Raw genomic sequence first — 22,946 nt, 5'->3', positions numbered from 1 at the left:
GCTCGCTGGCGCCCTCTGGCGTTGAGTTTGAAGATGTGGTTGCACTTGCTGGTGCTGGTTGCTGTTCCAGTTCCGGGCCTGGGACTGGAGATGCTGTGGCTGTTTCAGTGGTAGGCATGGAATCCGGGTCCACTACCTCTGTCTGGGTCTCTGGTAACACAGACGGGGCCTCTGTGTACGGCTCAGGAACAGGAATGGGTCTGGAAGCTTGCCTGGTTTGGCTACGGGTAACCATTCCCACTCTCTTGGCCCGCCTCACCTGGTTGGCCAAGTCTTCCCCCAGTAGCATGGGGATAGGATAATTGTCATAGACTGCAAAAGTCCACATTCCTGACCAGCCTTTGTACTGGACAGGCAGTTGAGCTGTAGGCAAGTCTACAGCTTGTGACATGAAGGGGTAAATTGTAACTTTGGCCTTTGGGTTGATGAATTTGGGGTCAACGAAGGATTGGTGGATAGCTGACACTTGTGCCCCCGTGTCTCTCCACGCAGTAACCTTCTTTCCGCCCACTCTCAAATTTTCCCTTCGCTCCAGGGGTATTTGAGAGGCATCTGGGCCTGGGGATCTTTGGGGTGATGGTGGTGTAATGAATTGCACTCGCATGGTGTTCTTGGGACAGTTGGCCTTGATATGTCCCAGTTCATTACACTTAAAGCATCTTCCATCTGATGGGTCACTGGGCCGAGGTGAGTTACTGGAGACTGGTGAGGTTGAAGGGTAGGATATCTGTGGCTTTACTTGGGTGGTATGTGGGGTCTTTGGCTGTCCTCAGTTGTAGGGTTTATGGTCTGTGTGCCCCCTGGGGTAATCGTTCCCCTTGACAGTAGCTTTCTTGCTTTCTGCCAGTTCCATCCATTTGGCTCCAATCTCCCCCGCCTCAGCGATAGTTTTGGGATTTCTATCTTGTATGTACCGTGTGATGTCTTCAGGAACACCATCCAAGAACTGCTCCATTTGTATGAGGAGGTTCACTTCTTCCAAGGTTTGAATGTTGTTTCCTGTTAACCAGGCCTCATAGTTTTTTGCAATGTAGTAGGCGTGTTTGGGAAATGACATCTCTGGTTTCCACTTTTGGGTTCTGAAGCGCCGACGGGCATGATCTGGGGTTATCCCCATCCTGTATCTGGCCTTGGTTTGAAAAAGTTTATAGTCATTCATTTGCGGCTTGGGCATTTCAGCTGCCACCTCTGCTAAAGGTCCACTGAGTTGTGGCCTTAATTCCACCATGTACTGGTCTTCGGGGATGCTGTACCCAAGACAGGCTCTTTCAAAATTTTCCAAGAAGGCCTCGGTGTCATCACCTGCCTTGTAGGTGGGAAATTTCCTGTGCTGTGGAGCAATAATGGGCGATGGGTTGTTAGGATTGGCTGGAGTCTGTTGCTTAGCCTTTTCTAATTCCATGGCCTGTTGGTGGGCTTCCCTCTGGAGTTCTATCTGTCTTCTGTGGGCTGCCTCATCTTCTGCTTGTTTCCTTCGGTAGGCCACCTCTTCTTCTTCTAGTTTTCTTTTGTGTGCTGCCTCTTGGGCTGCCTGTTTGATGCTTTCTTCCTTTTCTTTCAGCTCCATCTCTTTTTGTTTTATTTCTAGTTGTCGCCTGTGTTCAGCTTCTTTTAATTGGTCTTCGGCCTCCATTTTTGTCCTGGTAGACATGGTTCCTGTTTTCTTGTGTTGGGGTGCCCTCCGGTGTTTCTCTTTTGAACTGCAGGCTCTGTTGCCTCCTGAAGTCTGCCTAGCAACAGTGCTTTTTTCCCTTTCTCTCTCTAGCTAATGTTCAATGAAGGGAAACCAGAAAAACCACTTTATTTGCATGCATATAAGTGCTGGTACTTGCCTCCTAATGGGAGGGCTATTGCATGACAAAAGACCCTCAACAGTCTTCTCGCTTAACATGCAAACCACAAACTGCTAGAGAGAGCAGAAAAAAAAATTCTCTCTGGTTCCCTTTTAAAACCAAACTGTTTCTCTCTGCTAAAAAGCCCTTAGCAGAGAAAAGAAAAATATAATATTCCTACTGGCTTCTGGATTCTGTCTAGATCCCACCGCCGCTACACCATGTTATAACCTTATTCCCAGATCTGGACCTTAGCGTCCAAAATATGGGGGTTAGCATGAAAACCTCCAAGCTTAGTTACCAGCTTGGACCTGGTACCTGCTGCCACCACCCAAAAAATTAGAGTGTTTTGGGGCACTCTGGTCCCCCTGAAAAACCTTCCCTGGGGACCCCAAGACCCAAATCCCTTGAGTCTCACAACAAAGGGAAATAATCCTATTTCCCTTCCCCCCTCCAGGTGCTCCTGGAGAGATGCACAGACACAAGCTCTGTGAAACTACACAGAGTGATTCCCCCTCTCCGTTCCCCAGTCCTGGGAACAAAAGGACTTTCCTATTCACCCAGAGGAAATGCAAAATCAGGCTAGCCAATTCAACACACACAGACCTCCCCTGATTTCTTCCTCCCACCAATTCCCTGGTGAGTACAGACTCAATTTTCCTGAAGTAAAGAAAAACTCCAACAGGTCTTAAAAGAAAGCTTTATATAAAAAGAAAGAAAAAATACAAATGTTCTCTCTGTATTAAGATGATACAACACAGGGTCAATTGCTTAAAAGAATATTGAATAAACAGCCTTATTCAAAAAGAATACAAATCAAAGCACTTCAGCACTTATATTCATGCAAATACCAAAGAAAAGAAACCATATAACTTACTATCTGATCTCTTTGTCCTTACACTTAGAAACAGAAGACTAGAAAATAGAACTACTTCTCCAAAGCTCAGAGGAAAACAGCAGGCAGACAGACAAAAGACTCCGAGACACAATTCCCTCCACCCAAAGTTGAAAAAATCCGGTTTCCTGATTGGTTCGCTGGTCAGGTGTTTCAGGTGAAAGAGACATTAACCCTTAGCTATCTGTTTATGACAGGGTGGGATCCTCATGACTCTTTTGCTGTTAGACCACGATCCTGGGCACTACATTCCAACCACTTATTACTGTGCAGATGCTGTATTCTGTTGTTCAATTATCAGTACCTTTAGAGTGTGATTCTGGAAGACGCTGAGGCATCCTGCCCATCAATAGTAGTTGAGGCTGCTCAGCAATTCCCAGGATTGATTGCTTAAGGAGTTCAACTTCCCCCTGCTACTTATTTCTCTTGATGTCCTAACTCTCCCCATTTTTCATTTTAAAAAAAATGTAAGCAACCACAACCCCAGATGTGTTTGCGGTAAATTTTCTGTCTTGCATGTCTGTGTGTGGGGCCTGATATAGTAAACGCCTCTGCAAATGGCCCCCCTTATATGTTCATTCTAACAAGCTTTACTCGTAAGCTACAGGAAGAAGGCAGAACCAGAAAATGCATAACTCCCTCCTTTCATCTACAGCCTGAGTTGAAGTCTCTCCTGTTTTTGTCTCAGCTTTCTTCCTGCTGCAAATCTTATTCTTGGGGGAATTCTGTGTCAAAAAATTCTGTGCACAATATTTTAAAATTCTGCATATTTTATTTGTTAAAGTAACACTATATAAGCATGCCAGTTTCAATTATTTTGGTAATTTATTTTAAAATGCCTGTCAGCAACTATGTCTATAACAATACAGACATACACACAAAATTCCCCCAGGAGTAGAGAGCTAAAGAAACCCCTATGATGACCAAGTTCCTGTTTCTCTGCCCCTCCCTCCCCGAGCCCAGCTGGAGTGCCAGACACCCACATCTCCTCCCCCCAGAGCTCGGGTGACCAACAGCAGGTGTGAAAAATCAGGACAGGGGGTGGAGGATAATAGGAGCTTATATAAGAAAAAGCCCCAAATATCGGGATTGTCCCTATAAAATCAGGACATCTGGTCACCCTACTCAGAGCCCAGCTGCAGCCTCCCTCCCCCAGCCTAGACACCAAAAGAGGCTGGGGATGAGGTGGACTGAGTCAGGAAGGGAGTCTCAGATAAAACAGGGGTTGTATGGGAGAAAGCACAGAACTGAGAGCAGAAGAAGGGCATGAAGATATAAATATAGAATGTCATTAAAAGTGTGTGACTCATCCTGCCATAGTAGCATAGTGCTGAATTTATTTGCAGAAGTACGCAGAACAGTAAACCTCTGGTAATACTATAATGCATTTGCAAATAGACCTTTTCCATAGCTGGTTAATGTTTTATGCATCTTTGCATGTCAGCGTCATAACTAAATAGCACTTTGATTTTTTTTCTTCCTACTTTTCGTTAGGATACAGTTGTTTTTAGATGAAAAGTCAAGCCCTCTATTGAACTTTGAGTGCAGCAATTTTGTTTGCTGGGGTAGAGATGAGTGAAATTTGTTTTTAATTATGTAACTAAATTTAGGCAGCAATCTGCATTTTAAGACATTGCTAATAAAAGTCTACAAGTGAGAGATGCATCATAGTTAGAATTTAGAATGAGCCGGTGCACAGCTGGTGAGGCAGAATCGTGTCTCTAATCAGGAAGAAAGAGATATGAAAGGGCATTTTTTCAGTTTGAAAATGAATGCAAGGAATGATAGGTGATTTAATATAACCCACTGATGGAGCTGTTTCGGATGGGATGGCAGAGTTCAGAAACAACCATATGTACTGGAGGGAAGCCCACATTTCAGTCTATCATTGACAATAGTTCTCCTTTAACTAGATTTTTGAATGAATAGGTTTCATTTTAATTTCATCCAAATGTAATTCTTCTGGTTTGCCCATAGCCTCATCTGATACTTAAGGTTACAATGTCTTCTCAGAAAAATCCAGCCTCACAGTATCTTCTACAGATTCTTGCCCAGTCCAGCAAAGCATGTAAGCACATGTTCAACTTTAAGCATGTGAATAGCTCCTTTGACTGAATACAGGTATTGCCCATCTTGAGTGTTCAGTCAGTGTAAATGTGGAGGCAAAGAGACAAACATTTCTCTGGTTTTATTTTTTCAATGATGGGACAATCTGTGGAGGCTGTTCAAAGCTTCTTAAAGGTGTGGAGTGTTAGCTGCAGTCCTGACAGAGATGGCTCAGTGGACAGAGTGCAGGTGAAATTATCAGAGCTGCACAGTAATTAGCATGATACACTGAATTTATCATATGATGTTGCCAATTATCACCATCCTATTATCTGGCATGGTAATTTGACATGTTAATTCAGGGCTTTCTTCAGCACTACTTAGCTATTGCAAAACTCTCATTGAAGTATAATACTTTAATATTATTACGTTAATAATTTTATACTTTAATATTTAATAAAGTAAAAGGCAGTTTGCCAGAATAAGGAGTGCTGAATTTTGTGCCCTTAACCTTTCTATTGGAATCTGTGCTTAAAGGCTTCAACTTTGGGAATATTTGTTTTCCTTTTTAGGGTGATGTGCAGCCCTGTAACCTAAGAGTCCACCTGTGTTAGAGTCTTTTCTGCCCTGTATGGTGAATTCCATTGAATAACATTTATTTTCTCTAAACGAGATACAATCTTTCAACAGGAAAAGCTGAAATTTCAAGGTTCTAGAGCTGTGAAGGCAGGGGTTCTAGAACAATTTGTATACTGGGGGTGCTCAGAGCCACCGAACCAAACTGTAAACTCTGTGTATGATGGAAATGACTTCAAGCCAGGGGGTGTGGCAGCACTCCTTAGCTCCAGCATCTATGTATGAAGAGAGGAATATAATGAAAAGCAGTCTGTTGCTCTGAGTTGATTTTACTGAAGAGGCATTAGTAGATACAAGTCTGTGTTTTATGTGCAATTTTTTAATGGATATATTTAAGGCATTATAAATAAAATACAAAAAAGGTACTGGAAACATACCAACTATATAAAATATGCAGAACACCACCAAGAGGGATGTGGATCATTGAAAGAATTAATATGAAACTTAGAGGCTAACAGCAGATTCAGAATGGACCTCTTGAATTTTTGCATAAGAACCAGTGAATTTTCATGAGAGAGAGATGTAAAAAGAATTTTATATAAAGATCCCTATTGTAACTTTGACCAAATAAAGTTCTACCATTCACTGTAACTGTTCAGTGATTACAGGTAATGTTACTTTAAATGCATCCATGAGTTGTAATAAAGAACCTAGAATAATAACTATTTTCATACATTGTTTATTGGATAGAATTTATGAACAAATAGCTTAGCAAGTGTCTAATTCTTGAATTTTGGGTCTTATTAGATTAATGGATCCCAAAGCCAGAAAGGACCATTGTGATCATCTAGTCTGGCATTCTGTATAACACAGGTCGTAGAACTTCTCCAAAATAATTTCTGGAGCATGTCTTTTAGAAAAGCACCCAATTTTAATGTAAAAATTGTCAATGATAAAAAAAAACAATCCACCACAAGCTTTGGTAAATTGTTCCAATGATTAATTACACTCCCTGTCAAAAATGTATGCCTTAGTTCTGGTCTGAATTTGTCTAGCTTTGACTTCCAACTATTTGATTGTGTTATACCTTTCTCTGCTAGACTGAAAAGTCCATTATAGACTGTAATCAAGTCACCTCTTAACCTTCTTTTGGTTAAGCTAAATAGGTTGACTCAAAGAGATCAATCACTATAACAAGTTTTCTAATCCTTTTGTTGTTCTTTTCTGAACACCCTCCAATTTATCAACTTCCTTCTTGAGTGCTAGACTCCAGAACTGGACATAGTATTCCAGCAGTGGGTTGCACCAATGATAAATACAGAGGTAAAATAACTCTTTACTCCTACTCAAGATTACTGTTTGTGTCCCATAATCGCATTATTTCTTTGGGACATAGCATCACACTGGGAGCTCATGTTCAGCTGATTAGCCACAACAACTCCCAAATCTTTTTCAGAGTCACTGCTTCCCAGCATTGAACCCCCCATTATGTTAATATGGCCTGCATTCTTTGTTCCCAGATGTACACGTTTACACTGAGTCATATTAAAACACATATTGTTTGCATGTGCCCAGTTTACCAAGTGATCCAGATTGCCCAGAATTAGTGAGCTGCCCTCTTCATTATTTACCACTCCCCCAATTTTTGTGTCATCTGCAAACTTTGTCAGTGATGACTTTGTGTTTTTCCAGGTCTTTGATAAAAATGTTAAATAGTGCAGGGCCAAGAACCAATGCCTGTCAGACCCCACTGGAAACACATCCAATCGATGACGATTCCCCATTTACAATTACATATTGAGACCTTTCAGTTAGCCCGCTTTTAACCCATTAATATGTGCCATGTTAATTGTTTCTGTTCTAGTTTTTTTTAATCAAAATGTTGTGTAGTACCAAGTCAAATGCCTTACAGAAATCTAAGTATATTATATTAACACTATTGACTTTATCAACCCAACTTGTAATGTCATAGAAATATCAAAATAATTTGACAGGATCTATTTTCCATAATATCATGTTGATTTACTTTAATTCCATTACCTGTCTTTAATTCTTTCTTTCTTATGAGTCCCATATCAGCTGCTCCATTACCTTGCCCGGGATCAATGTCAGGCTGACAGCCTATAATTACCCAGGTCATCCTGTTTACCCTTTTTAAAAATTGACACAACATAAACTTTCTTCCAGTTTCTGGAACTTACCCAGTGCTTCTAGACTTACTGACAATCAACATTAATGGTCCAGTGAGCTCCTCAGCCAGCGCTTTTAAAACTTTTGGATGTGAGTTGTCTGGACCTGCTGATTTAAATATGTCTAACTTTAGTAGCTTCTGTTTAACATCCTCTAGAGATACTAGTGCAGGGTCGGCAACCTTCGGCACATGGCCCCTCAGGGTAATCTGCTGGCGGGCTGCAAGACATTCTGTTTATGTTGACCATTCGCAGGCACGGCCCCCAGCAGCTTGCAATGGCTGTGGTTTGCCATTCCTGGTCAATGGGAGCCGCAGGAAGCAGTGGCCAGCATGTTCCTGCAGCCTGCACCGTTTCAAGCCCACTCACCATATAAGCCTGTCATCTGTTTTTCCTCCAAATGTAGAACAGAAATATTTATTGAGCACTTCTGCTGTCTCTGTATTGATAATTCTGCCATTTCTACCTAGTAATGGACCAGTATCATTGTTGGGATTTTGTTTATTTCTAATCTATTAAAAAACCCTCCTTCTTATTGTCCTTAACTCTTCTGGCCATAGATATGTCCTTGGGTCCCTTTGTTTCCCGTAGCAATTTTATACAGTGACAAACTTCTGAGTTATATACATTCATTCCTTTCTTCCATTTGTTATATATTATTATTTTTATTTTTTATAGCTGCTGTCATTTCCCCTCTAAACCAGCACAGCCTTCTTTCTTGATTGTGGCTTTTTGTGTGTCTAGTAAGATGTTCTTAAATATAGTTAAGAGGAATGTCAAGATAAGTGACCATAACGTAATCATGATGCAGTTTTAAAATAGTGACAACTATAACTTCAGACAAAAATAAATCTGAAGTGATGTGGAAGAAACAAATCAACATTTACTAAAATTCTTATCTGTTCTTTAAAAATGGGTCAGTTTCAATGTCAAATGTACAAGACCAAAATCTCTTCAGCCATATGGACTGTTCCGGTACAACAATGACTATTTATGATTGTACTGGAACTGTCCATATGGCTGAATAGATTGATTAGGAAATGACTAAGAAAGAAAAATAACATACTTTACATTCCTGACAGCATCATAAGTAAGCATAGTGAAATGTACAATGTTAGACAGAAATGTAGAAGTATTATAAGCAATATCATTAGACATGCTCAACGCCACAGACTTTGGGAGTTGGATTTCCATTTTCCTTCATGGTGGCAGTTTATTTGAAGGAGGATATAAAGTAAATCTAGAGGCGCTTTCATGAGGTTGAACTGCAGATTAAAAAGTGAGGTCCCAATTCAGCAAGCATTTAAACACATGTTTAAGTCAATCCCTGTTCAGCAAAGGATTTAAGAGATTTTCTGATTATGAACTGTTATATTGGGGGCTATCAGCTTTAAGAATAGGAGAAAATCAATTAATTCCATGTGACTGAGATAAGGGAAGGCAGATTTCTACTGATACATAAAACACCATGAATAATATAATATTAATTTCAACATGGACTAGATAAAAGCATACATGAAAATGGAAAAAAACAAGTTATCTGGTCTGTTGGTTTGGATATTAGTTTCACTTAAAGTTACACAATTAAGCCCATTGTTTCTGACTTGGGATCCAGTCCCTGCACGCTGATGAGCAGTCTGTCCTGATCCAATGCAGCATGTGCTTAATGTTAAGCACACATATAATTCTACTGATGTCAGTGGAACTACTCACATGTTCATAGTTAAGCATGATCTTAAGTGCTTTCATGGATTGGGGTCAGAGTGCTGAGCACCTTGCAGGATCAAGCTCTTACTAAACACTGTCAATGTTTTGATAGAGGTGGAAAGGACTTCCAGCATGGTGTTCTGCTTCTCGTCCGACAAATTTCAGGATTGTCTTCTATGTGCTAAGTCTTTTTATCTTGTCTTTTCTTGAACATCAAATTCTGATGCCTTAGCAGCCCACCTTGTTAAATGTTCTCCATTGTCTAATTGACTCACTGCTAGAAGTGTTTTCTTAACTTGTAATTAAAAATTGTCCTTTTCTAATTTTCGATCAATATTCCTTGTTATGTCACTTTTAATTCTTAAGTAATTCATCCCTCAGCCTCTTATTCTATGTGACTAATGTATATTTTTAGTCCATTATTAAATACCTTCTGTTATAGGTGACAGAATAGCAATGCCTCTTGTTAAGAGTGCCTAACGCTTTCTATCATAACCCAGTGCTTATAACTTTGACAGAATTTAACTTTTCGGGCTGGAATTTTCCATGCTTTGTGTCTGCCTCAGGTTGAATTTTTTTTGGTGCTATGAAATGTTGATCAATATTCTATAGAGAACTTACTGTATATAGTATCTAATGCAGTTCACATGGTAACAACATTCTGCAGTAAAATGGTAAACCAATGGAGGAGTTGTGACTGTGGGAGACAGAATGTTCTTAGGCTCTGAAGCGGGATTATGGAACTCATTCCCATAAAAGAAAAGTAGCAGGCATCCTTCAGTCTTGAGAGACCACGAGTATGTGCCCCTGAGAAGTAAAGAATTTATTCAGTTGGTTTTATGGCAGCTGTGGCTGAAGAGCCCCACTTGAGAGAGACAGTCTCTGCCGCATCCATCACATTTAAAGATGATGTTTTGACCCTTTGGGCTCTGCCTTCTGCAAGCTCTTTTCTCCTCTGCTAAGCTGGGCGGCTTCCTCTCATAATTCTGGAGACCTTTGTTAAGCTCTTGTCTCCAAAGGCTGTGGTCTTGAGTGTGATCTTCCCAATTGTCCACATCCATGTCCATTTCTTTGAGGTCTCGCTTGCACACATCCTTGAAATGCATTTTTGGGTGTCCTTTGTGTCTTTTCCAAGATGCCAATTCACCGTAGAGGATGTCCTTTGGGATGCGCCCCATCATTCATTCGGCACACATACCCAAGCCAGTGGAGGCATCACTGAAGAGTGTTTGCATGCTGAGTATGCTGGGCTGCTCGAGCACTTCAGTGTTGGTGACTCTGTCCCTCCAGGAGATGCCAAAGTTTCAATGAAGGCAACACATATGGAAGCTGTTGAACCTCTTTTCCTGATGAGAGTATCAGGTCCATGTGTCACTCCCATACAAAGTGTGATGATAACACATGCACAATACACACGGATCTTTGTGTGTTCTGTCAGTTAGTTGTTTTGCCATCTCCTCTTGCTCAGTCTAGACATTGTTGTGGTGGCTTTTCCAGTGCGGATGTTGAATTCCATTTCAAGTGAAAGGTTGACTGTGTTCACCACTTCAAGTTCATAGTTGCTGATCTTGATGGAAGGTGCTTCCTCAACATTATGTTAATCTTTTTTAGGCTTATGATAAGCCCAAAGTCTTGGCAGGCTTTGGGAAAACTGACTGTAAGGTTTTGGAGATAAGCTTCTGTGTGTCACTGCTGCGTCATCAACAAAAAGGAGATGTTGGATAAGGTGATAGCATGTGGGTGAAAGGCTCTGCCCTTGCTTAGCCCCATTACAGTGAATGGGACTCTGCGTGGGGGACAGTAGTCCACTTACGTACTGTCAATTATAGGATCAGAGCCTAAATCCAGGTCTATACTTATAGTTTTTACCAGTATAATAATGGTTTGGGATGTGATTTTTTTTAATGAGATTTTTATATTGGCGAAAGCCCTATTGGGGCTCTCTGTGCCAAATACTATGACAGAAGGAAAATCTCTTGGAATTTAACATAAGCTATTTTAAGTGTGTCTCTCTTAAAACAAAACAAAAAGGTTTCTTTTGTAAAACAAATGTGTATGAAAATTCTATACAGCACATTTAGAGGATGCAGATTTACTGAGACAATTCCATGTACAATCCGTGGCTCATCAGAGATGGCATTTCTGTTTGAAAACTAAACGCTGAAGTTTGGGTAACTGCAATGAGTTTCTCAGCTACATTTTAATACCTATTCTCCCCTCATGCTCCAAAGAGTAAGTAGATTCTTCACTTTTTCACTGTTGTGTTCTCTGAGCTTTTAGGTAGGGTGCAGTAAACAGTCGGTTGTTCTAGTTCTGAAATTAGCATTCCAAACATTGGTTGTAATGGAGAAATAACCCATAACGGTATGTTTGTATTTAGAAACTGGCAGGGTCTTCACATGGGGTAGAGCAGACTATGGGCAGCTCGGAAGGAGTGCAGTTGTTCACGATGGACAAAGACAGGAGGTGCAGAGATCATCTGAGCAGCATTTGGAGCAGTTGTCTAATGTGCCAGTTTCAGTGCCTTGCCTCGCTGGAGCATCTCAGGTAAGGGAAAAATTTGTCCTTTTCTCAGCTTTAGAATTTCTCATCTTTGCACAAGTCAAGATGCTCAGAATGATCTGAAAAAACTTTCTTCAAAATGAAGGAAAACCAGCCCTTCCCTCCCACTCAAGTACTCCAAATTTAATTTGATTCAGTTATTTGTAATTCTTAAATAATCATTGTGTTCTGAAACAAGTTTGTTCTTGGTCGAAGCAGTGAGTGAGAGATTGGAGTTTTCATTAGCAAAAAGATTGCTTTAGATTTGGTATCTTCTTTAGATGTCAAATTTGAAGAGGAAGTAGTTGCCCCTGTAATAGGGTGTAACATATTAGGTATTAGCCTAACCATTTTCAGTGTTGCTTTCTTCTGAAGAAGTCTGAATATGCTACAGTTTAACCTGTGATCTTCCCGCACTTCACACTGTGTTGTGCATATTGAGTTTCACTCTTAAGGCAGTAGTGTTTTTAGTTTTGAAATAAGAAACAACCTTCCTTTAGTGGATAGCTGAATCCAGAAGGGACAGATACATTAGTATAACTGGAAAAAATGAAGTTATGCAGTATGACAAGTAGACTGTCATTTGAATGGAACTGAAGATCTCTAAGCACATGATTCATAGTCCCTTGACATCATTGGAAAGACTCCCGTTGACTTTAGTGGGCTTTAGATCAGGCCCTAAATGATAGAGAATTTCTCAGAGGTTGGATGTCAATACCACCAAGGAGGACTTTTGAAAAAAGTAGTAGACTTATTTTTGATGAAATTGAACAGTCAAACTTACAGGAGTCAGAGTTAAACTGTTAACAAAGAAAGAGCCTGGAAAATTTGACACTGTTTAAGGAGTACGTTGGTGCTGCAGCCACTGAAATAGAAAGATTAGGCAGAAAACTAGCCTTCTGTACTAAATCAAACAGTGCAAATCTTGAAATTCCTGGAAATGATTAGGTCTTGTAGAACAAAAGCTGGAGCTATTGTTAAACATGAAAATCTTGGTAATAGCCAATATCTTCAGTAGCATTACCACTTTAGAATAATGAGCGTTTTTCGAGTAATGACTGTCACAGTCCCCAAAGTAACTACACCCCTTCATGATCTTCTTGGGTGACTACACTTAGGGCTCTATCCTCTAGCTATCACTTTTCTTAGGGTGGGATCCTGCTATCCACTCCCTATGGACCAGGGAGTTAGACTGCAGACTCCTGTGATTCACTGTGATTACCTCAGCAGGTTTGACTTTAATTCAGTACCTGCAGTCCTGTTTTCTCAGGGGCAATGATACGGTTAACCAGTAACTGCCTGCTTTTATAAAACAAAGGAACAAAAGCATTACCAATGAATCATACCTTAAAAACAATAAAAAACTTATATGCAGGTCTTGGCTTACCAGACAGTCACCCGTCTTCTTCATGGAGACCCCGATAAGGTCAGAGTACTTCAGACCCTTTTCACTGGGTCTGTCTCTCTCGGTCAGAGTTTTATGTCAGTTCTTGAATTGTGTATGAGTGAAGCTGTTTCTTCATACAGTTTGACATTTTTTGCCAGATCAAACCAGTATATATAATTGCCTCCAGGGAGTGAAACTTCCCCAGACTTGTTACTGGCACTAGGAATTAGCATTCTCTCCTCCCACCCCCTGCAAGTGACTTTGGGTCCTATAGAAAATGTTTTAATTTCCTCATTTAGCCAGGAGCGCAGTCACTAGCCAGCCCACAAAAATACATACATTTATAAAATTGATATGATGGTCTTTGACTATCCCATGCATCCATAGCATGTGTTGTATCTCAGTACAGTAGTTTCTGAATATTCTAATCTACCAAAGCATGGCATTTGTCACAGCGTCCATGGGAAAATATTGTACAAATCTAGTTAAGCATCAAATTATACCTTTCTGTAACTGCAGATAGTGTAAAGGCTTTGGAAAATATGAAACTAGCAATTTGTCCAATAGCTCCTGGATGCTACAATACAATACAACATATTATTATAGAGTGCTTTTCATCTCAGGATTTCAAAGCATGTTACACGCCTCCATGAAGCCTCGCAACACCCCAGTGAGGTGATAGCTATCTTTACCCTCATTTCATGGGTAGACTGAGGCAAAAAAGTAAAGTGACTTGTGTAAGGCCACACAGCAAGTGTCAGGGTTCCCTCCCCACTCTGAACTCTGGGGTACAGACGTGGGGACCCACATGAAAGACCCCCAAGCTTATATTTTACCAGCTTAGGTTAAAACTTCCCCAAGGTACAATTCCTTTCCTTGTCCTTGGATGGTGTTGCTGCCACTACCAAGTGATTTACAAAAAAATCAGGAAAAGGGTCACTTGGAGTCACCATTCCCCCAAAATATCCCCCTAAGCCCCTTTGCCCCCTTTCCTGGGGAGGCTTGAGAATACCGACCAGACCCTTTGTCTCTAGGACACTGAAAATCAATCAGGTTCTTAAAGGAAGAACTTTATTTAAAGAAAGGGTAAAAGAATCAAACCTGCAAAATCAGGATAAAAGGTAACTTTACAGGGTAATAAAAAGATTTAAAACACAGAGGACTCCCCTCTGGACTCAACTTCACAGTTACGAAAAAGGAATAAAACTACCTTTTAGCACAGGGAAAATTCACAAGCTAAAACAAAAGATAATCTAACTCATTTCCTTGCCTTACTTAAAATGTTTGTAATCTTAGATGGATCATTTCAGGTAGGTTTTCAGGAGATGTTTTACCTGCCTGCTCCCTCTCTCTCTGTCCGGAGAGGGAACAAACAAAGAAAGCGCAAACAAGAACCGCCCCCTGCTGATTTGAAAGTATCTTCTTTCCTTATTGGTCCTTCTGGTCAGGTGCCAATCAGGTTATTTGAGCTTCTTAACCCCTTACAGGTAAAGCGATTCAGTACAGCTGCAAGGGGGGATTTTATGCTACCCTTTTCTTTATGTTTATGATAGCAAGTCAGTGGCAGAACCAGGAATAAAAACTGAGTCTTAGCTCAAAGTCCTTTGCTCTAACCACTAGACCATGCACAACATTATTACTATTAACTTTTATATGTATTATGGGTAATGCATAGAGATCTCAATCAGGAGGAGTCTACAGTCTACCTATAAGATTTAAATTGTAGAGTGCAAATTGCCATGTGAGCATCACTCCAGACAGAGGGAAGAAGGAAGTTGCAGTAAATAGAGTGCTTGTCTGGGATTTAGAAAACTTGGGTTCAGTTCCTACTCATGAGGGCATTCTGTGCCTAAAAATTCTGCACACAATATTTTAAAAATCTGCACTCTGCAAGTTTTATTTGTCAATAAATAAATGCAGAGGCTCCAGCGTGGCAGTGGGGAGCACAGGCTACTGGTTGCACGAAGCTGGGAGATCACCCTGAAGCCTTCCCACCCTCCACCCCAGGGACACGGACTCCCTGGTTAGGCTGCACCTGACCCTGACACAGCACAGGGCCTGGGTTTGCCCCAGAAAAACACCCTGGAGCCCTGCCCCTCTGTGCCAGGCACATTAAGTGTAGGGCTGGAGAGCTTAACCAGGCAGGATCCAAGCATGGAGGGGCTCAGTGTGGGGAGATCCAGGTGTGGGGTGAGAGGATTCTGTGTGGGACAATCTGGGGGCAGGTAGCTTAGTGGGAGGTCTAGGTGTGCGGGGATCTGGATGCACAGAGGCTCTTTGGGTGTGTGTGTGTTCCAGGTGCAGGGGCAATGTGACTCTGCAGGGGCTTACAGGTGAAAGTGGTCGGGGCTTAGTGGAGGGTTCTGGGTGCTGGGGGAGTGGGGTTTGGTGAGGTGGAGGTCTGGGTGCAGCTAATTGGGGGTCAGTGGTGTGGGGGTCTGGATGTGGGAGCTCATGGTGGTGCAGGGGGGTGGGGCTTGTCAGGTTGGGTGTTTGAGTGCAGGGAGCTCATTGGGGGTGCTCTGGGTGCAGGGGTGGGGGTCCGGAGGCAGGGTGTCTGGATGCAGGGGGCTCCGGATGCAGGGGTTGAGATTCAATAGGGTGGGATTCGTGTATGGAGGGCTAGTGGGGTTCTGGGCATACAGGGTGAGGCTTGGCAGGGGTGTCTTGGAGGTCCAGATGCACGGGAGTTGGGCAGATGGAGGAGCAGCTCCCTCTACAAAGACCCCTCCCCCTGCAGCTGAGGAGTGATGGGGACAGGAAGCAGGGGAGGATGCTGAGCTTCCTGCCACTGGGGGAGGTTTCTAGGAGTGGGTCTGACACAGCCCCAGCCACTCCTTGTAGGGGAAGGGGAAGTCCCGTCCTCTTCTGCCTTCAGTGCAGCCATGACTAGCAACTGATCCTGGCTCAGGGTAGGAGCTACTGGCTGGAGTGTCCACAGCCCTGTGGTGATTTACCTCTCTGCCAGCTGCTCCAGGTGCCTGAAACAATGTACTTGCGCAGTTAGGGAGTGCTGCGTGACTGCTCTTCCAGCTTTCCTTTGCTTCCCTGTCACAGTCATTTTTCTGTGGAGAAGCAAAGAAATCTGTAGGGGATATGAATTCTGCACATGCGTAGTGGCGCAGAATTCCCCCAGGAGTAAATTCCCTGCTTCACTACAGACATCCTTTGTGACTTATTCTCTCTGTCCCTGAGTTCCCCATCTGTAAAATCGGGATAATAACACTGGTCTACCTCTTAGGATTGATGTGACAATAGATACATTAAAGATTGCAAGGCACTAAGTACCTGAGGTAGTTAAGATGTTTGGTTGCTTGTAGTTCTTTGGGGAGGTAGGTTCTAAATGCCCAAATCAGTGAAAGTGACAATACCTAGATGTACAGTAATTCATAAACAGCAACAAACTTCACCTCTGACCTGGAGAATTGAATGGTTGTAGACATGTGCTTTTCCATTTGACTCCATTATCGTCCTGCATGTGCTTCTGTTCAGTTCATCTTTTACCAATGTTATACTCTTAGGCTGGGAATATGAGTTAATGTTAATCAGTGCCCTGAGCAGAGGCGAGCTGCGGTGGTGGGGGGTGTGGGGAGGGCCGCAGGAAGTAACCCTGGGGGGGGCAGAGAAACCGCCCCCCCAGCTCCCCTCCCCTCCACTGCTGCCTGCTCCCCTGAGCACGCTGCCGCTCTCCTTCTCCCCCTCTCCCCCAGGCTTGCCTGGGAGGGAGGGGTAGGAGGGGAAATGCAGCGCACCCGAGGAGGAGGTGGGGCTGGGGATTTGGGGAAGGGGTTGGAATGGGGTGGGGATGGGGTGGAGTTGACGCGGGGCTGGGAGGGCGCAGGAACGTTTTTTTGCTTGGGGTGGCCCTGTTTGGAGCCAGCCCTGTTTGTAAGTTTATATAAAATTGAATGAAATGAATTTTTGGCAAGGCTATAATCTGCTGGTTGCTTATTGACTTGAGTTAGCATCGTTTAAAAATATGAGGGGAAAATTGTGTTCAGATAATACTCAGGGCCAAACATAAATAAGCTTGCTTTTTTATTGTCATTTAAGGCTGCTGTTCTGTCCTTAATGCAGACTGTGATCCCTACTATGCAGCTTGTTGCCTTTACTCATGTGGTTGACCTACTACTTTCTCCTGCAAGGGGTGCTGATTGTTCTGTGTTGCAAATATTCATGATGCCATGTCAGTCTGGACTGAAAATCTCCTTGTTTCTGAGTGAACCATATGTTACCTTAATGTAGCTTAATTCCATTACATGTATTCACTTGGAAATATTGTTCTTGGGATCTATAAGCAAAATCTTTCTTTTTTCTTCTTTCAATGTAAACAATGAGAAACAAAAATCAATAAAGAGGACAATCTTACAGCAGCATAATGACTGTGCAGCAGTTTTAAAGGGTTTACTTCTTTCAGTGATAGCTTCAGCTTATAAAGAGTTAATACTTATATTGGAATCATGAAGCATCATGTGTTTAAATCTACTGAATAAATATATTGCAGATAAATATATTATTTTTCTGTGCAGAATAAGTCACTGAGAAGAAATTTCAAGTTTGTGCTGAAATCAGTTGTGTGGCATTATGCATGAGGTGCTCTTGTGTTGTATGGGGTCCTTGAATGGGCCTCTTAGGAACATCTGATTTGTCTATTGCATGATGTACATTCATATCTGCTGCTCTTGAGATGAAAGAACAAATGGAGATTAAATACAAATGGATTGAAATTTGATTAGCCTCTCTGTTTAGTGAATGTTACAAAGATCTAGTTGATCATTTTCTTCGTCTCAAAATGCTTCTCCAGCCTGTCTGGTATATTTTGGTCTTAATAGCTACCCTTTTACTGTTTGTGATATGTTTTGCATGTCATTCATTGCAGCAAATGTTCACAGTAAGCAATTAACTGACTGAGAAGAAGTCATTATATGTGACTAAATGGCTTTCACTAAATTGAAGGGAAGAAGGGATGTTTTCTCTCTGGGAATAAAGAATTGCCTTCACATACAGCCACATTCTGATTCTGGCCCTAATCTCACAAAAGGAAGTTCTGCTAGTTTGCACCTGTTCAGGGCAGTGAGCACTGGCGTTTCTTAATGAAAAGAAAAATTAGAGCAGTGAAGTGAAAAAATGACTTGCTGCTTTACACTGTCACCATCAAATGAATGGCTGTGTGTGCTTAGTCCACCCCATCCATATCAAGCCAGTGTAATAATGGAGTATGCAGGGGGTCTACCACGCATCTCAGGGCTGGAGACTGAGAAAACCTATCAGCTGGAGTAGCTGCTCCTGGGCCTATTATGTGGCTCCCATGACCCTGCCCTGCCCCCTTAATGGAGCCGGTGTGGAGACCTTTCCTATGGTGTGTAGGGATTGTGCAAGCACTCCCATGTGGCTACTTCCCTTGTGCAGGGCATTAGTGGTGCAGTGTGTGTTGCACTGGCCTTCTGCATCTGGGTGAATTTTACTGTGCAGTTAGGTATAGCTGGCTTTGTTAATACTTTACCCTCTTTGCTGCACTAATTAATTCCTTTGTTCGTCCATAGGCCTTTGAAAGTCATGTGCTTTTATTTTTTCCCCACTTCACTATATTATATAGATAAATAAATAATATTGTACTTGCAAGTGATCGAGCTTCTGGCTACAAAATACATAATCTCAGCTGCTGTGATAAGATGACAAATCTCCCTGGGGAATTTTGCCTGTAGACTCCTGTAAATGGAGTAAAGGGAAACCCTAATATCTTGGAATAATAATATACTTCAATAAAGACCCAATATGAGAAAATCTACTTCAGACTACTCTTCTAGTTTATATTGTGACTTCTGATGGTAAATCAATAAATATTTCTTTATCTTAATCATAGCTTTATTTATAAAACGTGTCAGCAATGGAATGAAAATGAGCACTTGGCAAGATAACTTATTCGTGACCTTTTGAGTTACATATTACCTGCATAGCTCCGCGACAGAGTGCTGAGAGCCAGTGGTGGACCCAGCTCTCTGATCACTTAAGCCTTAGCTAGCTCCGCCAGGAAAGGCCTGATGGAGGAGGAGAGAACTTTATTGCCTAAGCAGAGTGTGGGGGGAGAGGGGTTTGGTGAGCTAAGGAGCTAATTATCCCACCAACTGGGGAGGCTAGTTAAAAACACAGGAAGGAAGAGCAAAGGGGAAGGCTTGCAGAGCCCATAGGAAGAAAAGTCTCAGACTGGTGAGATCTCTTTTGCTTCCTTTCCGTGGAGAAAAAGCTGAGGATTAGGAAAAACTGTAAATAGACTTGCTGCACAGGAGTCTAACGGGATCTTTTTGGTGAGGGTAATAAATAAAATTCATAGTGGTGATAACCAATCAAAAGACTGTTTGTGAGGGATCTCAGGACAGGAGAAGAGTTTGCCCTGTTACAAGTTCATATGGATTTATTTGTTCCATTGTATGCTGTAAAGGTTTGTAGCCATTGTCCCTGTATTAGAGTTAAAATCTGAAAACAGAAATAAGTTTATTTCTCTGTAAGAGAGAGCCTATAGATACCAACCCTGAAATGTCAGATTTTGCTATGTAGCATTTGAGAGCATATGTATGTTAACTCAGTCACTAAGCTGATTTAAAAATGGAGAGTTTTATGAGGGGATATGATAATAATTTTCCACTCTTTCCAAGTGCAATAACTTTTTAATTAGTAAAGAAAATATCTCATTAAAAGTGTTGGTGAAAAATAATGGCTTCTGTTAACACTAGCTCCTTGTTTCAATTCCGGGGTTTGAGCAGTGCCGTTGAATTGCTAGATCACTGCTCAGTAATGTTATTTATATAACAGAAACTTAGAGTGCCCCGTGTACTGGCATTGTACACAATCATAGTAAAATATGATCTCTGTCCTGAAGAGTTTAAATGTAACTAGACAAGACAGACAAAGGCTAGGTGTGGAAACAGAGAAGTGAAGTGACTTGCCCAAAGTCAACTGCAAAGTCAGGAATAGAAGTCAGGGCTCCCAAGTCCTAATCCAGAGCTCTCCTCTATAACTGAAGGGGAAAGTTACCTGATGTGTGCATGCTGTAAATAGTACTGATTATCCCGCTCTTAATCCTGACCCTGTTTTGGTTCCTTTGTACTGCTATCACTGTGCAAAGTGTCCAGAAAGCTACTGGATCACTACAGCTAGTGATTCCCCAGCATGGGGTTGACCACAGTTGGTGGAGAGGTGGCACAGGTTGTTTCCACCCACTTTCCTGCAGCCCCTAATGTAGGGCATGTGGTGGGCTATTTCTTGCAGGAAGAGATCATGGCTGGAGTGCACGGCTTTCCCGCAATCCCCAGCTGGCAGACAGTCCTTTTATGCCATAGCCAGCTGGGTGTGCTTTAGAGCAGCCTGGGGGATATTGGAGCTGAAAATTGGGGCACCAGAACGCCAAACTTCTTTCGGTGTTGGAAGTTTGTTCCATCTCCAAATCTTTCATATGTGATACATTCTGGACAGTATAAAGGTTACTTCTGAGCTCCAGTTCAAGTATTATTAATGCTCCTAGAAAAAACTGCCACTATAATGACCACTTGAAGGAATACATTTGTTTCAGTTTATTCTTTTAATAAAACACATGGTAGGTTTTGAGGTATTATCTATGACCCATTCCAGGGGTGGGTGTCCATTCCTCAATTCAGTAACTCTCACTAATGTTAGTGGTCCATATGTGTGTACAGTTGTGGTAATTTTGAATGTGTTATTAGAAAACATATGCTTGGTTTTGGAGGAGCATAGAATAATTTGCCCTGTAACCTATGTGGGGGCAGATTATCCCACATCTGCCTACTGTGGCGTACTTAAAACTTTCTCTGAAGCACCTTGTTCTGGCCAGTCAAAGACAGGATACTGGACTGGTTGGAATTAAGATCTGATCCAGCATGGCAGTTGCTGTATTCCTATATACTCAAACCATGGATGCAATAAGATGTTCAGAGGACTATGGCTGCTTCAGAGAGAGACTGTAGACCCCTTAGGTAGGCAAAGTGGTGTTATGATGCTATAGATGCCTTTCATAGGGTAAACATACCTTATTTCCAGTGTTCTAGATTTCATAGAATCATGGAAGATTAGGGTTGGAAGAGACCGCAGGAGGTCATTGAGTCCAACCCCCTGCTCAAATCAGGACCAACCCCAACTAAATCATCCCAGCCAGGGCTTTGTCAAGCCGACCCTTAAAAACCTCTAAAGGTAGAGATTCTAAAATCTCCCTAGGTAACCCGTTTCAGTGCTTCACCACTAGGTAACCCGTTCCAGTGCTTCACCACTCTCTTAGTGAAATAGTGTTTCCTAATATCCAACCTAGACCTCCCCCACTGCAACTTGAGACCATTGCTCCTTGTTCTGTCATCTGCCACCACTTTGAACAGTCTAGCTCCATCCTCTTTGGAACCTCCCCTTCAGGTAGTTGAAGGCTGCTATCAAATCCCCCCTCACTCTTCTCTTCTGCAGACTAAATAAGCCCAGTTCCCTCAGCCTCTCCTCATAAGTCATGTGCCAGAGCTCCCTAATAATTTTTGTTGCCCTCCACTGGACTCTCTTCAATTTTTGAATATCCTTTCTGTAGTGGGGGGCCCGAAACTGGATGCAATACTCCAGATGTGGCCTCACCAGTGCTGAATAGAGGGGAATAATCACTTCCCCTGATCTGCTGGCAGTGCTCCTACTACTGCAGCCCAATATATCATTGGCCTTCTTGGCAATAAGGGCACACTGTTGAATCATGTCTAGCTTCTTGTCAACTGTAATCCCCAGGTCCTTTTCTGCAGAACTGCTGCTTAGCCAGTCAGTCCCCAGCCTGTAACTGTCTATGGGGTTCTTCCGTCCTAAGTGCAGGCCTCTGCACTTGTCCTTATTGGACCTCATCAGATTTCTTTTGGCCCAATCCTCCAATTTGTCTAGATCACTCTGGACCCTATCCCTACCCTCCAGCCCATCTACCTCTCCCTCCCAGCTTAGTGCCATCCATGAACTTGCTGAGAGTGCAATTCATCCCACATCTAGATCATTAATAAAGAAGCTGAATAAAACCGGCCCCAGGACAGACCCCCAGGGCACTCTGCTTGATACCGGCAGCCAACTAGACATTGAGCTGGTGATCACTACCTGTTGTGCCTGACAATCTAGCCAGCTTTCTATCCACCTTATAGTCCATTCATCCAATCCATACTTTTAAAACTTGCTGGCAAGAATACTGTGGGAGACCGTTTCAAAAGCTTTGCTAAAGTCAAGATATATCATGTCCACTGCTTTCCCCATATTCACAGAGCCAGTTATCTCCTCATAGAAGGCAATCAGGTTGGTCAGGCATGACTTGCCCTTGGCGAATCCATGTTGAGTGTTCCTGATTACCTTCCTCTCCTCCAAGTACTTCAAAATGGGTTCCTTGAGGACCTGCTCCATGATTTTTCCAGGGACTGAGATGGAGGCTGACTGGTCTGTGGTTCTCCGGATCTCCTTCTTCTCTTTTTTAAAGATAGACACTATATTGGCCTTTTTCCAATCGTCCAGGACCTCCCCTGATCACCATGAGTTTTCAAAGATAATGGCCAATGGCTCTGCAATCACATCAGCCAACTCCATGAGAACCCTCAGTTGCATTAGATCTGGACCCATGACTTGTGCATGTCCAGGTTTTCTAAATAGTCCTTAACCTGTTCTTTCACCACTGAGGGCTGCTCACCTCCTCCCCATACTGTGCTGCCCAGTGCAGCAGTCTGAGAGCTGACCTTGTCTGTGAAGACAGAGGCAAAAAAAAACAT

At 42.3% G+C, this 22,946-nt stretch overlaps 1 protein-coding gene across 9 annotated transcripts in view; it reads left to right on the top strand.

Annotated features, from left to right (window-relative positions):
- The window catches only part of SERGEF (secretion regulating guanine nucleotide exchange factor), a 257,053-nt gene that overhangs the window by 51,550 nt on the left and 182,557 nt on the right, over nt 1–22,946 (top strand). For all 9 annotated transcript variants that reach the window (XM_030560505.1, XM_030560507.1, XM_030560506.1 and 6 more), the window contains exon 9: nt 11,626–11,792. In XM_030560505.1, the coding sequence (XP_030416365.1) occupies nt 11,626–11,792 (167 nt within the window). The remainder of the gene's footprint in view (nt 1–11,625; nt 11,793–22,946) is intronic.

Source organism: Gopherus evgoodei, chromosome 4 (genome assembly GCF_007399415.2).
Source record: "Gopherus evgoodei ecotype Sinaloan lineage chromosome 4, rGopEvg1_v1.p, whole genome shotgun sequence".
In the NCBI taxonomy this organism is placed as follows: domain Eukaryota; kingdom Metazoa; phylum Chordata; order Testudines; family Testudinidae; genus Gopherus; species Gopherus evgoodei.
This window is presented reverse-complemented; position numbering and strand designations above follow the sequence as displayed.